The following is a 20,966-nucleotide window of genomic DNA, read 5'->3' as shown; positions in this document are numbered from 1 at the left end:
TTTTCAAGTAACTGGGTCTGAAGAATCTAATTGTATCTTTCATTGCTCGATTCTGCATGGTCACCTGAGTTACTGCAGCACTTCGCATTTGGAATCCAGTGGGTCCTGGATATATTGAACTTGAAGGGGATCGCAGAATAGTTAAATAATTCAATATGGAAAACATGGCAACAGATAAGTCTATCTGTGACACAGAAGTGTAATTCTGGTTCACCCACGCTAATGGCATATTTTCTGCAGCAACGTTCTGCTCGCTGGCATACTGGCAGCACACTGCTCGCTGGGCGTTGCTAGGCCTAGCTAACCTTGCATCGTAGCTGCAGTGCACTGTGCTTGTGCTATGCTTGTGCACTGTGCTGTGCTTGCTGTGCTTGAGCACTGTGCTATGATCGGCGATGGCTTCTGCCATCGCCGATCATAAGAGGTCTGATTCTCTTACCAGCACACTATAAACACAATAATACCTTGTTGTAGCCGCGGTGAGCGAAACAGAGGCAGAACGACTAAGCAACATGTTTATTCGGCATGCTGGGCCATACAGGAGAAGACAAACGCCGAGTGATCTGCTTGCTCACCTTTTTAACAAGAGGGCAATGCCCCCTCAGCATTACATCATCACATGTCACAGTCGATCACGCGGCACTTCATTCCAGTCACTCACAATGCGATCACATGACACTGCTCTGTGGGGTATAATGATCGGGAGGCTTCTGAGAACGAGCACTGCTCCGAAGAGGTTGGAGGTGGCGCAGGCTCCCGGAGTGGTGATGCAGGCAGCGTGGACCTTGCAGGCGAACTGGCATTCTGTCCCGGCAACGTAGATGTTTGGTCGGGGTGCACAGGCTGTGGTTCTGATGAATCTTGTGGCTTAGACTTGGCCAAGGAAGGGTTCACAGCAGATGACCCTTCCGGGACAGAATCAGACATTGAACTAATCACAGAAGGATACTCAGTTGGCCTGGCTTCAACACTTGAAACGAACACGGACGCAGGTTGTCGGCATGCACAAACCTCTGTTGCTGCCCTATTCTAACATTGTAGGTGGATGCACTGCACCGCTGTTCTACAACGCCCCGCAGCCACTTTGCCTCCCCTGGACGTAGTCCTTGCACGAGCACATGGTCGCCTTTCTCAAATGATCTCCATGACCGCCCTCTCTTGTTAGCCTTCTCTTTCGTCTGGTAGAACCTGTTGTCTTTTCCGACGCTTTTTCCAAGTCCGGTTGGAGAAAGGTAAGGCATGTGCGTGGCTTCTATGACAGAAACAATTCCGCGGGTGTTAGGCCCATGGTTGCAGTTAGTGTGTTTCGGTACGTGAGCAGAAATTGGTCAACCCGATGTTGCATTTATCCCTGTTCTTCTCTAGTCGAGAACCTGTCACAGAAGGTCCTGCTTAACTCTTTCCTGTCCGCGGGGAAAATGGTGGTTTTCAGGTCATATCATTAATATCTTTTTTTCTTTTAACAAAATTTGCTTGGTACAGGAGTGTATGGTACCGAATTGTAGAGGAGGAAATTCTCTTCACATTATTATTAGTCACAGTCAACATGTTTATTGAGTAAGAGATGAAAAAAAAATTATCAGAAAGAAAATTGTAGTTACAAAGAAAAAACACACAAAAACATCAAAGTTTCGTCACAAAAGTAAAACAAAAAAAATTCAAAATATACATTTTTTACAACAGGGATCGATGCAACATTGCAGCAAATTTTAGTTTGCTGCAAACAGTATTAGCTGGGCTAGGAAAGGAAACAGTAGTCCTAGTGACTATCGTGCCACCGCGCGAAACAGTTCCTTGTTGCCGTGAAGCAGAGGTTGGCCGCACATGTCTCACAGAAAACATTTGTTTTTTGTTCCACCTTTTTTTCTTCGTAGCTCAATTTGCAGTTCCGGTACTTTGCATTTTCTGCGGCTTGTGCTGCAGCCCCTGAGGTGAATCACGAGGCGGAAACAGAGGGCGAACATTGGCGTCCTCAGGATGTGGCTCATCAAATCCGAGGAGTTGCTCGATCAATTCAAGTCTGAACGCGAAGTGATCAAATCTTGATGTCCTCGACAATTCTGGCGCTTCGGGATGCTCCTGGCGATGCGCGTCAAAAAGTATGAAGCTGTTGACGACCGCGCCGCCGAGCGCCGTGCGACACTCCGGCACGCAACGCCGAGGTCGACCCCTGGCTGTCTTCGAGCCGAAAACACGACTCTCTGCGCTGCCGGCGGCAAATAATCCCGCCCGAAAGACGTTGACACCCTGCAGATAAGAGTGATGACCTTCAGAACACTCTGATCTTTTCCGATAAGCGCGCAGCAAAAGCGGAACATTTCGGGGGAGAAAGCGAAACTTACCGAGGCATGGCTGTTGACGTTCCGGATCGGTCTGACGCAGTTTCGCTGTCGGTGCTGAAGTCTGAAGAGCCGAAGTCGTCTTCTGAATCCTCACTGCTGCTGTTCTCGTCCAAAAATGAACTCTCAGGAGCATCAATTTCTGTGGAAACGCGCAGTTTCGGGGCAGCTGCAGCGCGCGACGTCGACGCCATGGTGGAAACAAGGAGCGCCGGTCAGCTGACTCCGGAGAGGCTTCTAAAATCACTGCTTGGCGGAAAAAGTCAAACCAAAAGCGAAACTGAAAGAAGAGTTCCTTTATTTCACACTGGATGGTGCTAGTTGTCCAGGAAAGCTTCAAAAAAGCGGGAAAATACGAACTTGAAACCATCGATAGCGGGCTATCGATGGGAATAGGCGCGGACAGGAAAGAGTTAAAGGTGCACTGAAGAGGAATCTGAACTCGTCTTTTTGCCGCGGGAACTCGATCTACACGTTCCTAGCATTCTTAGAAACTGCGACTTATTGCCCGGTGTGGCCGATTTCCCTAATTAAATCGAATTAACGTCCGGCTCCCGCCTTTATTTTTTGAATTCTGCCTCGTACGGTGGGCGGAGTCGACCGACGCGGGGAGTGCCTTTCACCCAGTCCCGTGGCGGCTTGCCGCTCTGCCATCGGCGGAGTAATACGTAGTAGTCTGTAGAAGCAAATAGTCCGCGCGTATTTTTATTTCCGCGGGCTTATTTTGCGGTTATATTATCTGCAAATGAAACTATTTATTCACGGAAACCTAAAAAACAAAATGAAGCGAAAGCAAAGCCTCCACGGAGCTGGCTGAAAGGCACTCCCCGCGTCGGTCGACTCCGCCCACCGTACGAGGCAGAATTCAAAAAGAAAGGCGGGAGCCGGACGTTAATTCGATTTAATTAGGGAAATCGGCCACACAGGGCAATAAATTGAAGTTTCTAAGAATGCTCGGAAGGTGTAGATTGAGTTCCCGCGGCAAAAAGACGAGTTCAGATTCCTCTTCAGTGCACCTTTAATGGTCTGTACATACAGCTCTGCGCTTCCATTTGATGTGGGGTGGTACGGTGGCGTCCTGGTATGCTGCACCCCATGCCTGTGAAGGAAGTCTGTGAAATTCTTGGCACAGAACTGAGGGCCTCTGTCCGTAACTATTTCTTCCAGTAGTCCGTACGACGCAAAGACACTCCAAAGCTTTTCAGTGGTCTCTTTGGTAGTGGTGGATGGCATGACGAACACTTCTGTTCACTTGGAATGTGCATCGACTAGGACTAGGAGCCACTGGTTATCCGTGAAAGCGAAGTCCAGATGGATTCTTTGCCATCTGCGAGTCGGCCAACCCCAAGTTCGCAGTGGAATACATGGCGGAGCATTTTGTGTTAACTGACACGTGCCACAGCTTTTCACAATCTGCTCAATGTCCTCCGTGAGCTCCGGGGCTGCTCAATCTGCTCAATGTCCTCAGCTACTGCATTTGCCGAGCCTCTAGACTTGAACTTGCACATTTTCGCGAAGTGTCCGTAAAGCTTGCAGAGAGCGATACTTGCGAAATTTGCAGTTGCGAAGTTGCACGCTGCTGTGGCCGTTTCCCACCGCCTGGCTTATGATGCACGGCATTGACTGTACTTTGCACCCCTGTCGGCTGAAATTCCAGACTTTCCTTCCGCGCTAGCTTGATGCTTTTCACAATGTCACAGGCATCTGAAAACGCTAACTTGCTTCTCTTCACCAACTCTGTTTGCGTTGCGCTGTCGCAGAGGCCCACTACAAATTGTAGTGGTCTCGCAGAGCCTCGTGGCGGGATTTCCCGAATTCGCATGAAGCTGCCAATCGCCTCAGCTCCACTGCATATGCTGCTACGGACTCTCCCTCTTGCTGGCACCGCCTATTAAATTTGAATCATTCTGCTGTGATCATGGGCTTCGGTGTGAAATGACTTCGCAGCGCTTCTACCAGTTCTGTATAAGTCTTGGCCTCTGGCTTTCTAGGCTCTAGCAAAGTCTTCAGCGTCTTGTAAGCCTTCCTGCCTATCGCTGTTATAAACATCGAGACCTTGAGGTCGTCGCTCACCTTGGAGGCCTTCAGGAAATGCACAAAACCTTTCCACATAGGACTCGAAAGTCCTCATCCCCATCATCGATGAACTGGTCGAATCTTCCAAGCGTTGCCATCCCTATACCTCGGCGGAGCGCCCTCCACCAACACTGCGATGAGTTTTACGCAGTCCGGCAGCATCCCATCCTTGTCGCCAATTATGTTGTAGCCACGGTGAGCGAAGCGGAGGCAGAACGACTAAGTAACGTGTGTATTCGGCATGCTGGGCCGTACAGGAGAAGACAAACACCGAGCGATCTGCTCACTCACCTTTTTAACAAGAGAGTAACGCCCCCTCAGCATTGCATCATCACACGTCATAGTCGATCACACGACACTACATTCCAGTCGCTCGCAATGTGATCACATGACACTTTATATCTCATTTAAATTTAGGATACAGTTGATTTCTGCGTTGCGTTCAGCAATGAAGCAGGCCACACGAGAGCCACTGTAAGCCTTTGGGCAGATAGGCTGGCCTCGCCGCATGACATCCGGTGCCCCGAACGCCAACTTTCCCGCATAACAGCAGTGTCGCGTTGAAAATAAGCTTGCCAGACCAAAGGCCTCCTTAAAAGCACACCGCACGCTCACCTCATTGCAGGGTCGCTAGCACTGCCAGCAGTGCTGGGCTTTGTAAGGATATTGGGGGTAAAGGAGAGGCGCCACTTTGATATATTGAATGTTTTATATGTTTGAAGTTGTGATGTACGGAACAGAAGTTGAGCAAATGCAGGCAACAGTGGTGCACTTTTGCTTGCAATTTTCAAGGGCATATTATCACCCTTCAATATGAGGTCACTATCCATGACGTGCACACTCAGTCGAAGGAGAAAATGAACAAAGTGCCAAAGTCATTGTGAAGTGTTGGACGAAGGAGTGCAGTTATGCGTTTTAATGCCTCAACTGGGAGGCTCCACTGAATCACCAAACGTCATTTACAAGCGAAGCACCCTTCACTGTCATCACCCACCTAAAGCAGTTACTTGATTTGTCAGGTTTCTTCACTGTATCTAAAGACACTCGAAACTATGCATAAGTGTCGCGAAAAAGTCATGTTCTTGTTACCGTGACGATCAAGTGGCAGTTGCATTACTGTCATCAGTATGCAGACCATGTGATGACCCACCCTTTTGCTCAACTTTGCCCAACAAGCCAGCAATAGCATGAAAATCCACATTTTTACCAATCAACTTCCATTTGTGTTCTGGTTTAGAAGTGCCTCTTAACATTTTTTTGCTGTAGTATTTCCTTCTGCAAGCACAGCTCTGAGCGATTTACCAGGTAAAACCGTTTGTGTGTTAATTGCTGGTAAAGCGAAAGCTGAGGCTGACAGAGAAGCCAAGTTAAATACCGTATAAACGCGTGTAAGGGCCGCACTTTTTTTTCCAGATTCGGGAGCCAATTTTCGGTGTGTGGCATACACGCGATTTAGAAAAAAAAAATTTTTTTTAAAGCAAAAACATAGCAATCAGGGAATGAACGGCATTTATTCTACGTTCAGTCGTCACTCGCGGAGTATTTCAACTCTGATGAGCTGGTGTTGTGCTCTGGTGCACGCTCATCCTAAAGAAGCTGCGCAGCATGTCCGCTGTCAACGCGTAGCCGTTGTTCCGCATTTCCATCACATAGCAGAGCAGTTCGGGAAACTCTCACGGCTCGCCTCGGAAAGCGCGCTTTTTGCAGCTTGTGTTTCTCAATGCACCCTTTTGATTGCACGGTCATCGGACGCACTTCTCGGCCAAGTCGAATTCCCTGTCCGCCGCACGCTTGCCGCGTTCAAGAGCTAACTCCCAGCCGTGTAGCTGATAAGGTGCTTGCCCATCGTGCTAAAACTGCATTACTCGGTGGCAGCACGCGAAAGCCACAACTACGGCGAATGCGCTAATACACCATAAAAGGCTTTAGCTGGCGATACTGATGCCGATTAGATAGCGGGAAGTCGCGGTGGAGAAAAAAATTGACGATGATGATGATGGCTGTGGCCTCGGGCGCCATTCATGGACGGTTTTTGGAAGCTCTTGTGCGCGTGCTTGGCCTCTGCGATCAAGCGCTTCGCGATTGAACGCACCGTTGTTCGCAGCCGGAGCCGATCGCGGAGGCCACGGCGCGTGCATTTAGAAGGCTATTCCCGCCTGGGTCATGGAAAGTTTGGGTGCGGCCCTTACACGGATTTATTTTTTTTTAAACATTTCCTTCGGGAAAACGGGGTGCGGCCCATACGCGGGTGCGGCCCTTACACTCATTTATACGGTATATGTGACTTTTGACTGCACTGGGGTACCACATTATGTCACCAAAAAAAAATGATAAAAACGGCACTCTGAAATAAATACCAAGAAAAGTCCACCTGGTTAAAAAAAAAAAAACGAAAAGTCCAACCACTAGATGCAAGCAATAATTTGATATATCCGGGTTTGATATTGTTACGGGCTCACGGGCCCGCCCAGCAGATATCACCCAAGGATGCAGGAGCCACGACAAAATCCGACCGGTGGCGGCGATTCTCTTGGATCTCTCTCGTGCTTGCACCGCGCGTTGTCTCCTTCGGGTGCAGCACTCTCTTGGACAGCGTACACCATAACCTGTAAACGGCCTGTCGCACTAGCCCAATCGGCCAACCAGTCGGCATACCTAGTCTGTGGAAGACCAAGCTGTCACACTGGGCCGACGATGACAGCAACATGACTGAAGACCAGATGTCTTCGCAGTGTGACATGCTTTTAGGCGGGTGACACTTACAAAAACCTGTCTGCCGACTGTTGGCTGTTTGCTGCATTCCATTTGCAAGCGATAATATTAGATTGCATTGAAGCCAAAGTCTTGCTTTCATGTCCGTGTCACCTCACGTCACCGATACTAGAGTATGCGACTGAGTGCAGGTCATGCCATGAACATGCCAAATGCACACCCTGCACCACTGTGCGCGAGAAACGAGAACTTGGGCAACGGCAAGTGCGAAGGGGAACCCGCAGGTAGAAGTAGAAGCGAGCGCCTTCGACTGCACCCTCATCCCCCCATCAGCCCTGTACTGCGGGCAACTGTGGTGTGGCACTCTCCTGTTTTCAATGCAGTCGCATGCCATGGCTCACAAGCTCTTCTCTGTAAGGCCACATTCTTACAACTGGTTTTTTCCTTGCTTCGTTGCGCTGGCAGCCGATGGAGGGGGCTGTTTTTGGACCGTTTTTCCCCCGAAATTGGGCGCCGGTGCCATCGGGTCCTGCTCTACGTTTCCGTCGAGCGGTGGCGACGGAGCCCCGCCCCACGTAGAGCGAGCCAGTCACAGCGCGAGCTCGCTTCACATGACCCACCGCTTGCTTGCTGCGACCAAGAGATGGCGCTGGCGAGCGTCGCGGCTTCGGCGGCGACGGCGATGTGCGGGTGCGTGGGTGCGCGGTCACGAAGAAAGCAGTGAGGGAGCAAAAGCAGTGAGCAGCGAGCGCCCACCCAAACTGGCTTGCCGGTGTCCGGCGCCTCTTTCGATTAGAACACCACTCCGTTCCGTTGTGGCCGTGATTTCCGCCTCTGTCGCCGCCGTGGCGTAGAGGAGGCCGGCTGTGAGAATGAGGCCTAAGCCATCTAGGTGGCATTGAAAGGAGTGCCATTCGTGCCATTAACTCTAGTGGCAGCACTGAGGAAGAAATAGCCAGTCCGTTCGACTTACTCTGTTTAAATCAATGGTGGCGCCTTTCATAGGGGCAAAGAGTCGGTTGTGACAATTATGCCTGCTCACGTCTGTATTAGGTCGGAAAAACGAATCTCCACAGTGTTGCCGGTGTCTATTTCAGTGTGAAAAATGGGAACTTTTGTGCTCTACAGAGTCCAAAATATCTGTTGTGAATTTGTACACGTTCCTATGACATGCGCAACGGTTCCTCATCAAAGTCTGAAATATCGTGCAAGTCTGGATTATTGGAGTCTGAAAAATCAGCCAGCTACTGTACAAATTAATGAACCATTGCTTGCTTTGTAGGTGGTACAGTAAAAGCTCGTTATTCAGAGTTGAACGGATCGGAAAAAAATGATCAGATTATCCAAAGTGTGAATTACTGAATGACTCCGAAAAACCTGAGAGGAACCGATTTCATCATGGTAAATTGTTGTGGTGAAAGACTGCAAAATGATCATCTGCTTTTGACATTGGCACAGTGCGACTGTGACTATTCAATGTGTTGTGTGTGCCCACTGACGGGAGCTTCAAAGCAGGACAGCTCCCAAATGATGAGGGCCCCTTTCACAGTGCGATGTGGTAGCGGTGGAGGCCCGTCACAAGCGTGTGAGAAGGCTTCACCACACAAATAACTGATGGCACCGGAATGGAAGAAGTGCGCCATTAAAATGCACAGAGCTGTGGGGGGGCTTGTGCGTTAACAAGCTTTTACTATAGGTATTTCAGTCAATGGTTTCCTCCTTTTTTCTCTGTCTAGGCATTTACTTTGCAGAGAACTCGTCCAAGAGCAACCAGTATGTCTATGGCACTTGCGGAGGAACGGGCTGCCCTATACACAAAGATCGCTCCTGCTACATTTGCCACAGGTAACTTCCACCCCCTCCTTTTTATTTCCTTTTGCAACAAGAGTACGGTTTTCTCTTTGTGTGCACAAAGGGAATAGTTTTTTTTTTTTTTTTTAGTGGAAAGGGACCATGACGTACGGTTATGTGCGCTGTCACCAGTGGTTGAGTGGTTCCATTGCTCATTTGCATAGTGTACATTTCACTCACCAATTATGGCATAACCCAGCTGTGATGTTTTTTCATTTGATATTCTAGTGGTGGTTTCACCCTTTAGCTAGCTTGTCATTTGCCTAGGTGTGCATTTTTTATTACCACTTAAAAATGAACTTGGTGTGTCAATTTGACGATGACAATCAGTGCTGCCTCTTAACTCTTTCCTTACCGTGCCATAGGCCATCAGTGGTCATGTATGACCGACGTTTTGAGCTTGCCGCCAAAAATTCAAGTCCATGCACTCCTGGACAAGCTGCACCATCCAGTTTGCTTCTCTAACGTCATTTCTTTGGTTTCAGTTTTGTCTTTTCATCTTCTAACGCCAAGAGGCAAAGGGAAAAATTTAACTTTGATCAGACGTCATCCGTTTCTCCCAGATCATGCCGTCCGTTTCGCTGCGCGCTCCTCAAAGGTGAAAGGCGCCATCCAGTTTGCTTCTGTAACGTCATTTCTTTGGTTTCAGTTTTGTCTTTTCATCTTCTAACACCAAGTGGCATCGGCATCTCGAAGTAACAGCGCAAAAGCATAGACAGGACACATAGAATAAGAAGACACCACGAGCGCTCATGGTGTCTTCTTATTCTATGTGTCCCGTCTATGTTTTTGCGCTGTTACTTCGAGATGGATCACCAACAAGCCCAAGCTGCTGTTCTGGCCAAGAGGCAAAGGGAAAAATTTAACTTTGATCAGACGTCGTCCGTTGGTCACCGATCATGGCGTCCGTTTCGCTGCGTGCTCCTCAAAGGTGAAAGACGCCATCCAGTTTGCTTCTGTAATGTCATTTCTTTGGTTTCAGTTTTGTCTTTTCATCTTCTAACACCAAGAGGCAAAGGGAAAAATTTAACTTTGATCAGATATAGTCCGTTGGTCACTGATCATGGCGTCCGTTTCGCTACGCGCTCCTCAAAGGTGAAAGGCTACAGTGACACATTTTTGGCTCTTATGCTGTTTTTTTTTTATAGCAGGAGCAGTGAGTTCAGGAATCACATGGAATGGTCGGATTTCTGTTTTGATTACAAGACTTCGTATCAGAGGCCCTGTACATCAGCGCGTGCTCGCACGTGTTTCATTTTACCGTTCACATTTTATGTACTGCAGTTGATTTGTAAAGTATGAGAGTGGTTTTATTTGGTGATTTATTTACCAAATGTGCCAGCAGAGTTTTGATGATAATGATGTCGAGGAAGGCCATGCCCCTTCTTCACCCATACAACCGATTCGTTACCAACTGAAAAAAACAAAAAAAACAAAAACAAATGGAGAGGAGGAGGAACTACAAGCTCTGCTATAAAAAGGAACAGAACTCAGAAGAAGTGTTGTGTGCAGCACATCCCACATCTGCGTCCACTTCATATCCTTGCGCGACTGCTTTCTCTAGTTGGCACAGCAGTTCCATTGCCTAACTTGAAAAGCCGCGGAAAGTGCAGTGTATTATGTATGCAGCTGAAAATAGCCAGAATGGTAGCTAAGAACATATGCAGCGATTTGCATTTAAAAATTTTTTTGTAATCAATTTCTGGTTCAGTACAGCTTATTTTTGTTTTGCTTGTATTTTTTTGTGTGCTTTACCAGCATATTTAACCAATAAGTTTTCAAAAAGTTTTGCGCACACAACTGTGGCATTTTTTTTGTTCGGAAGTATAATTAGTAAGCTACAGTTTGGTGTATTACAGTGCGCAGAACACCCAAAATTGGTCATTTTTTCGTGGTAAGGAGAAAGTTAAGTTCTGGCAAGCAAGTTTTAATCAGGGATAAGTTCTTTATGGTAGAAGTATGTTAAGGGACTATGCAATAAATTAATTGAGATTACATAAAGCAGACGGAAGATGGGCATTCCATCACTCTTCACCCCAGCGCAAGAATTTTTGAGCTAGCATCAATGAGAACGAAGTTAGAAACGATTAAAAATTACGTTCCTCTCCCCCACTAACTCGTACACGCGGAGCATCCCTAAAAAAAATACAGAAAACAGCTCTGGGACTGGGCCCCACAAATGATTACGTCATTCGCTGGTTTTGGTGGTCATCATCATCATCATCAGCCTGACTACACCCACTGCAGGGCAAAGGCCTCTCCCATGTCTCTCCAATTAACCCTGTCCTTTGTCAGTTGCCGCCACTGTATCCCCGCAAACTTCTTAATCTCATCCGGCCACCTAACTTTCTGCCGTCCCCTGCTACGTTTGCTTTCTCTTGGAATTCACTCCGTTACCCTTAAGGACCAGCGGTTATCTTGCCTTCGCATTACATGCCCTGCCCAAGCCCACTTCTTCCTCTTGATTTCAACTAGGATGTCATTAACCCGCGTTTGTTCCCTCACCCACTCCGCCCGCTTCCGATCTCTTAACGTTACACCTATCATTTTCCTTTCCATAGCTCGCTGCGTTGTTCTTAACTTAAGCTGAACCCTCTTTGTTAGCCTCCACGTTTCCGCCCCATAGGTGAGTACCGGTAGGATACAGCTGTTGTATACTTTTCTCTTCAGGGATATTGGTAAGCTACCATTCATGATCTGAGAGAACCTGCCATATGCGCTCCACCCCATTCTTATTCTTCTGGTTATTTCCCTCTCATGATCCGGATCTGCGGTCACTACCTGCCCTAAGTAGACATATTCTCTTACTACAGTGGAACCTCGATTATACGACGTTCAGGGGACCGCGCGAAACCGTCGTATAATCCGGGTGTCGTATAATCGAAAATCAAGCGTGATATTTTTTAACGTCTGAACTTCGTTTTTTTTTTTTTTTTTTTCGGAACACAAATGCAGCAGCCGCCACGGTGGCTCAGTCGTTATGGTGCTCGGCTGCTGACCCGAAAGACGCGGGTTCGATCCCGGCCGTGGCGGCTGGAATTTCTTTGGAGGAGAAATTCTAGAGGCCCGTGTACTGTGTGATGTCAGTGCACGTTAAAGAACCCCAGGTGGTCGAAATTTCCGGAGCCCTCCACTACGGCGTCTCTCATAGCCTCAGTCGCTTTGGGACGTTAAACCCCATAAACTAAACTAAACTAAACCAAATGCAGCACATTTTTGCCGGCAGAGGGCTAGTCTTCAACGAACAAGATAAAATGGCCGTTGAGGCTGCTGTGAGCAGCGGGGCAGCAGTAGCAGTGGCTCGCGCGGTTTTCTTGATTGGTGGAAAGATTAAGGTGCACCGGTTATCGACTGGCTAAAGTGTGCCTACCGTATTTACTCGATTCTAAGCACCCCCTTTTTTTCACGATCGCGATGCCCAAAGTGAGAGGGGGTGCTTAGATTCGAAAAATCTAAACTGACCCCCTCCCCGGGGCCCCTCTTTTCGCGGCGAAATCTCGATGAAACGGGCGCGAGAAAAAACATTTTATTTAGGAAACATTCAAAAGAAAAATAGCTGCAGACAGTTCTGTGCCGCCATCTGTCTTGTAATGTCGGAACGCAGCAACACAAAAAGCGCCGTGGACGCCCTCGCCGAAAGCTGTCCTCGCTTCGGCAAGCTCGGCCTCGCCCGCTTATCTGCGTCGGCTCCGGCGGACGCATTTGTTGCTGCGACGCTCGTCTTATCTTTTCTCTTTATCTTTCCTCTGATCTTTTAACTCTCCTCTATCTGCACTTGGCAGCGGTGATGGCTTGGCTCGAGCCAGTAGGCAGGCCCGTGCGATTTCCTTTTCATCCTTCTCTCAATCACAACAACAACAACGCGCAGGCCGCGCCTCCTCGGGACTCCGACTGCACAGGCTCGACGAAAAAGAGAGCAAGTGCACTTGGCGGCCTAGGCAACGCTCTCTTCCACGCAAAAAAGGGGGTGCTTAGATTCGCATGCAAAGTTTTTTTTTGAGAATTTTTTTTCAGAAAATAAGGGGGGGGGGGGGGGGGGGGGGCTGCTTAGAATCGCAAAAATACGGTACATTCCGGCCTGCGTTTGCTGACGACCTTTTTTTGACGGACGGTACGGCCAGAGCCAGACGTCGTACGAAACGGGGTCCTTCTAAAATTTGCGTCGTATAACCGAGGTTTTTAATGCATTGTCTCTATGGGGGTTTTGCCGGGACCGCACAAATTCGTCGTAAAATGCGGGTCGTCGCATGACTGGGGGACGTATAATCGAGGTTCCACTGTACTTCCAGCACCTCGCTACCAATGGCGAACTGCTGTTCCCTTGCTAGGCTGTTGAACATTACTTTGGTTTTCTGCATGTTAATTCTTAGCCCCACCGTTCTGCTCTGCCTGTCTAACTGATTGATCATGCTTTGCAGTTCTTGTCCTGAGTGGCTTAGCAAGGTGACACTTTTATTAGAACATCGTTTCTATTAGGCGTTCAGTACGTCCTGGGCCAAGGTGACGAGGGCACGTTGCAGTCTCAGATCCAGGGAGGCGAGCCAGATGGGCCACGGTGGGGGTGGGGGGAAAGGGTAGGTGGGGGACTGGAAGGCTGCGTGGCACTGTGTAAGGCAGTGTTCTATGTCTGCATATGTGTGTGGACAGTTTGGGCACTGAGGTGTGGAAGTGTGCCGGTATAGATAAAGTCATTCGCTGAAGTTCGGTTTGCGACTTCCGGTTGTTGCACCCAGCATCCCAGCAGCAGCGTTGGCAGCGTCTCTCCGGTCTCTCTTCGTCTTCCTGGATTGCAGTGCGCGTTGGATTTCTTTGCTTGTCACTGCGACAAAGGCACTGCGAGTGGCTCCCAAACTCTTAACAGAAAGAGGCGGCAGAGGTAAATTGAAACCATATGCGTGAAGGCAATGCCCTGGCTCGTGCTTGCCCGAGGGGGTCGCGCAGCGGCTCGAGCAGACGATTTTCACGGCTACCGGAAGTGTGCCTGTGACGTCGTGGCTGCCGTGGTTGCAGCGAATGACAGCGTGTGGCGGCCTGCCGACGTCATGGGACTAGTGGCGTCTGTTTTCACAATTTTAGTTTCAAAATCGGTCTCTACGAAGACACCAATCGGCCCGCGCATTTTAAAAAACACGGTTTTTAAAAATTCATAATAAATTGCCAGCTCAGCTCCGAAGACTCATGCTTGGTGTGAATGCTTCTTAGCATCATTTCTAGGCACTGAAAACATTTACAAGCGACTTTTAATTCGTTGCATAGTCCCTTTAAACATGATGTTCTTGTGAATTGAAGCACTGAAGAGACGTCATGGTATGATTCTGGCCAAATATGATTTTTGGCTTTTTCATTTTTACAATCCTGAAGCCTTTCTGCAACTATCTGCAAAGTTTGGCTGAGGTATGGTCCTTAATTTTTACATTGTATTGTCCTGAAGAAGTGGATTTGTTTATGGCCCTTTAAGGCAGGGGTCTCACTCCGGCAGTGTGAGTGCTCCCTTTTAGGCTTTATTTGCCTGAGCATTCTGCGCATTTTGCTTGTTCTACAGCACAATGAAGGCATCATCCAAAAGCTTAATGTACACTCTTGTTATTTGATGCACACCGCTATAGTGTAGGTGCATTATTGTTTGTCATTTGAACAGTGAAGCCTCTTCACGTGCAACGCCACATGCACGGAAGCTCCAGCACTACAGCATTGCGCAGTGAAAGAAGCTGCAGAGACCCTTACTGCAGTAAAACCCCGTTAATTCGGATTTCACGTGACCAGAAGAAATGTCCAAATTAATCGAATGTCAAATTATCGAGAGGACCAGAAAAGATCACCACAAAGTGCCCCACATCAACATACTTTTATTTTTTGAAAAAATCTGTTGTTGTTGACTGCCTTGTGCGGGAAACTTGCATCGCTGCTACTACTTTGCGCACTTCTGCCAAATGATGCAGTGCGCGCACGCTGTCTGCAGAACCTGCTCATATGTCTTCCAGGACACTCAGAGCCTCAACAGCCTCCGTCACAGTGTGACGCAGCAGTTCATCATGCGCATCGTTGTCATCTTCGGAACTCGGCTGTTCACTCCCTAAAGCTTCTTCAATGATTTCGCTGTCAGTGAGATGGCCGGCAACGGCAACATTACTGTCGATTGCGGCATAAATGCACAGCTGAACATTCGGTGGCAGAGTGCTTTTGTAGTCTCTCTCTTCTTCGTGGTTGGCGTCCAGTTCATCCACATCGATGGTGTCAATGCTTTCAGTGAAAGCACTGTGTTTGAAGCAGTTTGCAGTTACTGCAGGTGGTGTATTGTGCCACACGTGCACTAATATATGCATTGCACTAAGAAGAGTGATGTCATACTTTCGACCTGCTTCCAAACACAACAACATGCATTCAAACACCTGCTTACCAGTTTGGAGGGAAGCAGGAAGCAGAAAGAGCAGCTCGATATTCTCCAGCCCTGACACATTGCTGTGTGCACTGCAGTTGTCGAGGGCAAGCAGTACCTTGCGTTTCTTTCGCACAAAAGCTGCGGTCTAGTTGGCGCAGCCAAGCTTGAAATATTTCTGATGTCATCCAAGCCTTTTTGTTGGGTTGGTAGTTCACGGGTAGCTGTTTTATATTCTTGAAGCACCGCGGTTTTTGCGATTCTCCAATAACCAGCAGCGGCAGCCGCTCCGTGCCGGTCATATCAGCAGCACCCTGTCCTTACTTCGCTTGCTGCCCATGCAAGGGTCTCCTTTGAGAGCGAGTGTCTTGTCTGGCAGGGCCTTGTAGAAAAGTGCCGTCTCATCGGCATTAAATATGTTGCAGGGCTCATAAGCAGTGAGGCGCCTCAGAAGCTCAGTCCTCCAATTGTTCTCCATGCTTGCATCTGCAGCACCTTTCTCGCTGCAGACACTGCGGAAGACCAGATTATTATGCCTCTTCTTGAAGCAGTCCAACCACCCTTCTGATGCACTGAAACCTCCGATGTCCATCATTAAGCGTACTTTTCTGCTTGTGCGCAGATGAAAGGTCCGCTCAAGGGCAGCTGCGCGTTTCGTGCGTCCGCAATCCATCGAAGCAGTGCTTCTTCCAGCTTCGGGTATGCTGCCGTTCGGAGTCTCTTCCGCTTGTCTGAGAACTGTTGTCCATTGTAAGCTTGCGAAATTTGAGCTTCATTTTTGATGCGTGAGCTCAGCGTGCTCCTCTTCACATAAAAACTTGTCGTGATGGCTTGTCGCGGAATTCCTTCCTTGACAGCCTTCAATATTTCAACTTTCTCTGCCAAGTCCTTCGCCACATACTTCGGCCGCTTCGCTGGGGCCTCGGTAACCATCACAGGAGCCGAAGAACGCAGCGTAATTGGGATTGTTACGAAGAACGCTGTCCACACACCACCCCTAGCACGCACACACCTCGCTCCACGGCACATACACAAAGGAAAAAAGAAATGTTGAGACGCAGCGGTGCGGCCGGGCAATAAAAAAAACAAGAAAACCCATCCACTACCTTCTTGGCTGATGTTTACAGCGATGCAAATGGCGCCTTTACATTTCAGTTTAACACCAGTGCTGCTGCCGCTATCATCATCATCTCACCTCCTCTGCTCTCATGGCCTCCCTGTATGCATGCAAGCTCCACCGCCTGTCCGAATTAACCGAAGGTCGGCTAGATTTGTCCAGATTAATGGGAGTTTTACACCATAGAATAGCATATGTGGTTGACGGGACCGGATGAGTTGTCTGAATTATGTGATTTTCTGAATTAACGAGGTTTTACTATACCGTATACACATGTTAGGGGTGCACTTCTTTTTCCAGATTTGAGGGCCAATTTTCGGGGTGCAGCTCATGTATGCAATGTGTGAAAAAGATGTTTTATTTTTTTTTCAAGGAAAAAGTAACACCAATGGGAATGAGTAGCATTTATTCTACGCCCAATCGTCGTCACTCATTGAGTGTTCTGCAGCTTCTCGTCTGCATCGAATTTCTTGCCCGCCACACACTTGCCATGTTCGAGAGCAAACTCTACGACTTTGAGTTTAAAGCCATTCACATAGCTATTAAAGGGGCTGCGAAACACTGCTTGGGGGGATACCGGCTATACTTCAGGTGGGTTCTTTATGTCACACAGATGCTGACTTAAAAAGAATTACAGGAATCGATGCACAGGAACGGGAGTTATTCAGTGAAGAAATTTCAAAATACAAGCAAACAAAACACTGCCCTCAACTCGATTTTGGTTGGGCTTCCCACTCCTATTTCGCTCTCCCAATGACGGCACCTGGCGCAACCAATCAAAACAGCCAGCCAGAGCACGTCGCGGAAGTTTGTACTCCATGGTTGCCTGCTCTCTGTAACTCGTTCTTGCTGAGACGGGCAGCGTCGTTTCCATGCCAGAGCGCCCCTGGTGGTGTATTTTTATTTTACTTGCTTTGCAGGGCTTTTATCTAAGACAAACAAGTTGTTTTTGTTGATCTAATATAAAACGCAGACAGGCGACAAAATGTGTCTCTATTTATTCACACAATTTGCAGTATATTTACTGTTTGTCCAATCATCAAGCTCGCGCCAGGTGATGTCATATCCGCTGCTAAAAACCCGCCACTGTATGGCGACACCATCAGGGCCATGAAGTTGTTTTTGGGAGGACATTAAAATATTAAAAAACGGAATATACGCGGCATTACCGACGCTAATAGCACCATTATAACTCACCGTATGCAATAAACAGGCAAAACAGTTAACCAAGATTGTGTTTCTGGGCCCCTTTAAGGTGCTTGCCCGTTGTACTAAATTTGCAATGGTAGGCAGCAGTTCATGAGAGAAAAAAAAGCAAACAGCATACGAAAGCCACAGTGCACATGTGGTTGACAACCTCATAAAGCTGGAGCTGGTGATACTGATGCTGATATGGATTGTGGAAGTTCGCAGAGGTGGAAAAAGGTTGATGACACTGGTGATGATGACCCGTGGGCCTCGCAGGCCATCTGTGAGCGATGCCTGGCAGGTACTGTGCACGCACATTTCAAAGATTATTCCTGCGTCCCACCCAAGGTTGGGTGGAACGCAGGAATAATCTTTGTAAGGATCTCACCCATCCCTTACAAGGATTTTTTTTTTATTTCCTTCAGGAAAGGGGGAGGCAGCCCTTTCATGCATTTATACTGCTTCCGACGCGTTTTTACTACTTCTGAAAGGTTGGGTGGGACCCTTGCAAGGATTTTTTTTTTAGATATTTCCTTCGGAAAAGCGGGGTGCAGCCTTTTCAACACTTCTGACAACGTACATGAATTAAAGCATTTGACGGAACTGCGAAAAATCACCATTGTCGCTTAATTTCTTCTGAAATTCGATAATTCACCTTTCAGATAATTTGGCCATTTTTATGCGAAGCATATTACTCGCACAACCGAGCTCTTCCTTGCTGCGCCGTGCACGGCCGCTTAGCTACCACTTGACCTTCATCGGCGCACCACGTGATATGACGTCACAAGAGCTGTGAAAGCTGGGGCCTCGTGCGCTCGCTGGCGGACGCGCAGCCTCCGCCAGCGGCCTAACTCCCGCTCCTACCGCTAAGAGATACTGACGTCACGCAAAAGGCGACGCACTCGTTGAGTCAGTTGAGCAGCGAGATGTCGGCCAGGGAGAGGGCGGCTCGCCAGACCGCAAAGCGCAAGTTGCAAAGAGCCACGGGAACGGGAGAAGAACGACAAGTACGGCTTGCCAAGCGACGTGCACAGTATGCAGCTAGACGGCAGCGTTCGACAACCGATGCCGAGGTGAAGGATGAAGCTTTGAGTACTTCTACTCGGTTCGAGCGGCGAAATGCTACCAAACGGAAAATGCGTGCTGAAGAAACTCCTGAACAGCGGGAACAGAGCCTTGTAAAGGAGCGTGCTTACTGGAAGAAGCAACGTGAGAAACGAAAGGAGCAGCGCGCAGAAGAAATGGTTTTACTGCAGACTCAAGATACTATGCTTCACATCCTAGGCTTAACCATAAGCTAAGCCAGGCCATTTTTTCCTCTCCCTTGAAGTCCAAATTAATGAGATTTTACTTGAGGGATACTTCATCTAGGTGTGGGATTGAAATAGGGGGATTTTCCCTGCTTTTTTGTGGCTGATCATCCCCGGCCCCACCCCATGGTCTCGAGCACTATCGAGCACATTGGCAGGCCATGCTCTGTGGGAACAACACTGGCTGTAGCAATTGAGTAACTGAGGCCCTCCGACTCACCAGATCCCGCAACACAGCACTCTTGCGACGCCACCAGTGTTGCTGCTCCCTAAGTGACTGGGGAGGATAGCGAGGGCCTTTTCCTTCCTCCATGGGCGGCACTGGCAAGGAAAAGAAACCATAAGGCCTTCTTGTGCAGTGTCTTCGTAGGTGCATTTTATACTTTTTCTTTTCTTTCCTCAACAGTGCCGCGTGGATGTTCCGCGAGTGCCGTTGCGTGGGGTCACTGTCATTCGCGGTCGCCGAGAGAATTCTTCTTTACCAAGAGACACGCTAAACAAGATTTTTTTTTTACATTGATTCCTATGGGAAACCAACCAAATGGTCTCACACTGCACATCTTATCTGAGTTTATCTTAACGGGAGTCTTTGCTTCGACACAAAGGAAAGACTGGCATGAGCGAAGATGTCAGTTTAGGGGGTCAAACAGTAATCTGAACCGTGGGAATTTTTGAAATAACTGGCTGCATGCACATGGCTATTGCGACGCATTTTCTGAAATTTGTAATAAGGTTCTCGCATGCATTCATTGCAGCATTTGCAAATTTTGCTGTTTTTAAAGTTGATCCCCTTGCGTTATAAGAGAGAAGGCTGTAACAGGCAGTTGGGAATAAGGGAAATTTTTCACTCGCTTGGTTGGCCACCCTGTCATCATCATTAAGATGACCTCTTTAGCAACAGACTTGGAGTGTAGAAGACATTCAGTAACGAAGGATACCTTTAGATACTTTAACTTCCCTTGTGGGTGTTCTTCCGCTGATGCGGTGCCATCACTCGCATATCGCAGTTGCATCCGTGCTCGAGGAAGGCAGCAAGTCCTTTGTGGTATTTATTACAATGCAACTGCTAAACAGCAGTGGGCCGGCTAGTTGCAAAGCATCAACAGGGGTCTTTTTAAATGCAGGTGCTAAAAGCAAAGACTCCCTCATTCAGGAAGCCTAAAAAAGTGCTGCCAGAAGGCAGTCTTTGCAGCCTGCACGTCACGCCACGAAACAGCAGACGCACGCCGCCTCCCCTTCTGTCTTTGAAGCTTGGCTGGCTTGGTGGATTTGGGGCAGATACCTTGGAAAACAAGCAGCAGTATGTGAGGCGAGTCCCATGGAAACAGGCGGGCATACATAGGGGGAATATAAGCGGGCCTCCTTAAAGGGACCATGCAAAGAATTAAAAGCCGCTTGTAAATGTTAGAAGTGATGCTCAGAAGCATTCACACCAAGTATGAGTCTTCGGAACTGAGCCGGCAATTTATTACGAATTTTTAAAAATCGTGTTTTTTAAAATTCGTGGGCCGTTCGGTGTCTTCGTAGGGAGCAATTTTGAAACCAAAATCAGGAAAACAGACGTCACTAGTCCCATGACGTCGTCAGGCAACCACACGCTGTCATTTGCTCGAGCCGCGGCAGCTACGACGTCACGGCAACACTTCCGGTAGCGGTGAAAATTGTCTGCTTGAGCCGCCGCACGACCCCCTCGGGCAAGCGCGAGCCAGGGCATTGCCTTCGTGCATATGGTTTCAATTTACCTCTGCCACCTCTTTCTGTCGCGAGTTTGGGAGCCACTCACAGTGCCTCTGTCGACCGCCCAAGTTGAATACGCCTTGCTGTGTCGTCGGCTGCAAACCCAGTGACTGGCGAGGTATTGAACTCAGGCATGTTATTCCTAGAGACGTGCTTGAGGGAGCTGCCTGGATGGAGCGCATCGGACTGCCAGCATCGCACGCCCGCCGAAGACTCCACGTTTTCGGTCGACACTTTGCACCTGACGCTTACTACTATAA

The 20,966-nt window shown here is 48.4% G+C and overlaps 1 protein-coding gene across 10 annotated transcripts in view; it reads left to right on the top strand.

Moving 5' to 3' along the window:
• Positions 1-20,966, top strand: part of Tnks (tankyrase) — a 242,880-nt gene that overhangs the window by 187,180 nt on the left and 34,734 nt on the right. For all 10 annotated transcript variants that reach the window (XM_089578276.1, XM_089578274.1, XM_089578278.1 and 7 more), the window contains one exon: positions 8,864-8,972. In XM_089578276.1, coding sequence (XP_089434402.1) covers positions 8,864-8,972 — 109 coding nt within the window. The remainder of the gene's footprint in view (positions 1-8,863; positions 8,973-20,966) is intronic.

The sequence above is a fragment of the Amblyomma mixtum genome, chromosome 3 (genome assembly GCF_055824585.1).
Source record: "Amblyomma mixtum isolate Tamu chromosome 3, ASM5582458v1, whole genome shotgun sequence".
Classification (NCBI taxonomy): domain Eukaryota; kingdom Metazoa; phylum Arthropoda; class Arachnida; order Ixodida; family Ixodidae; genus Amblyomma; species Amblyomma mixtum.
Note: the sequence above shows the minus strand (reverse complement) of the source record. Positions and strands in the feature narration are given on the sequence as shown.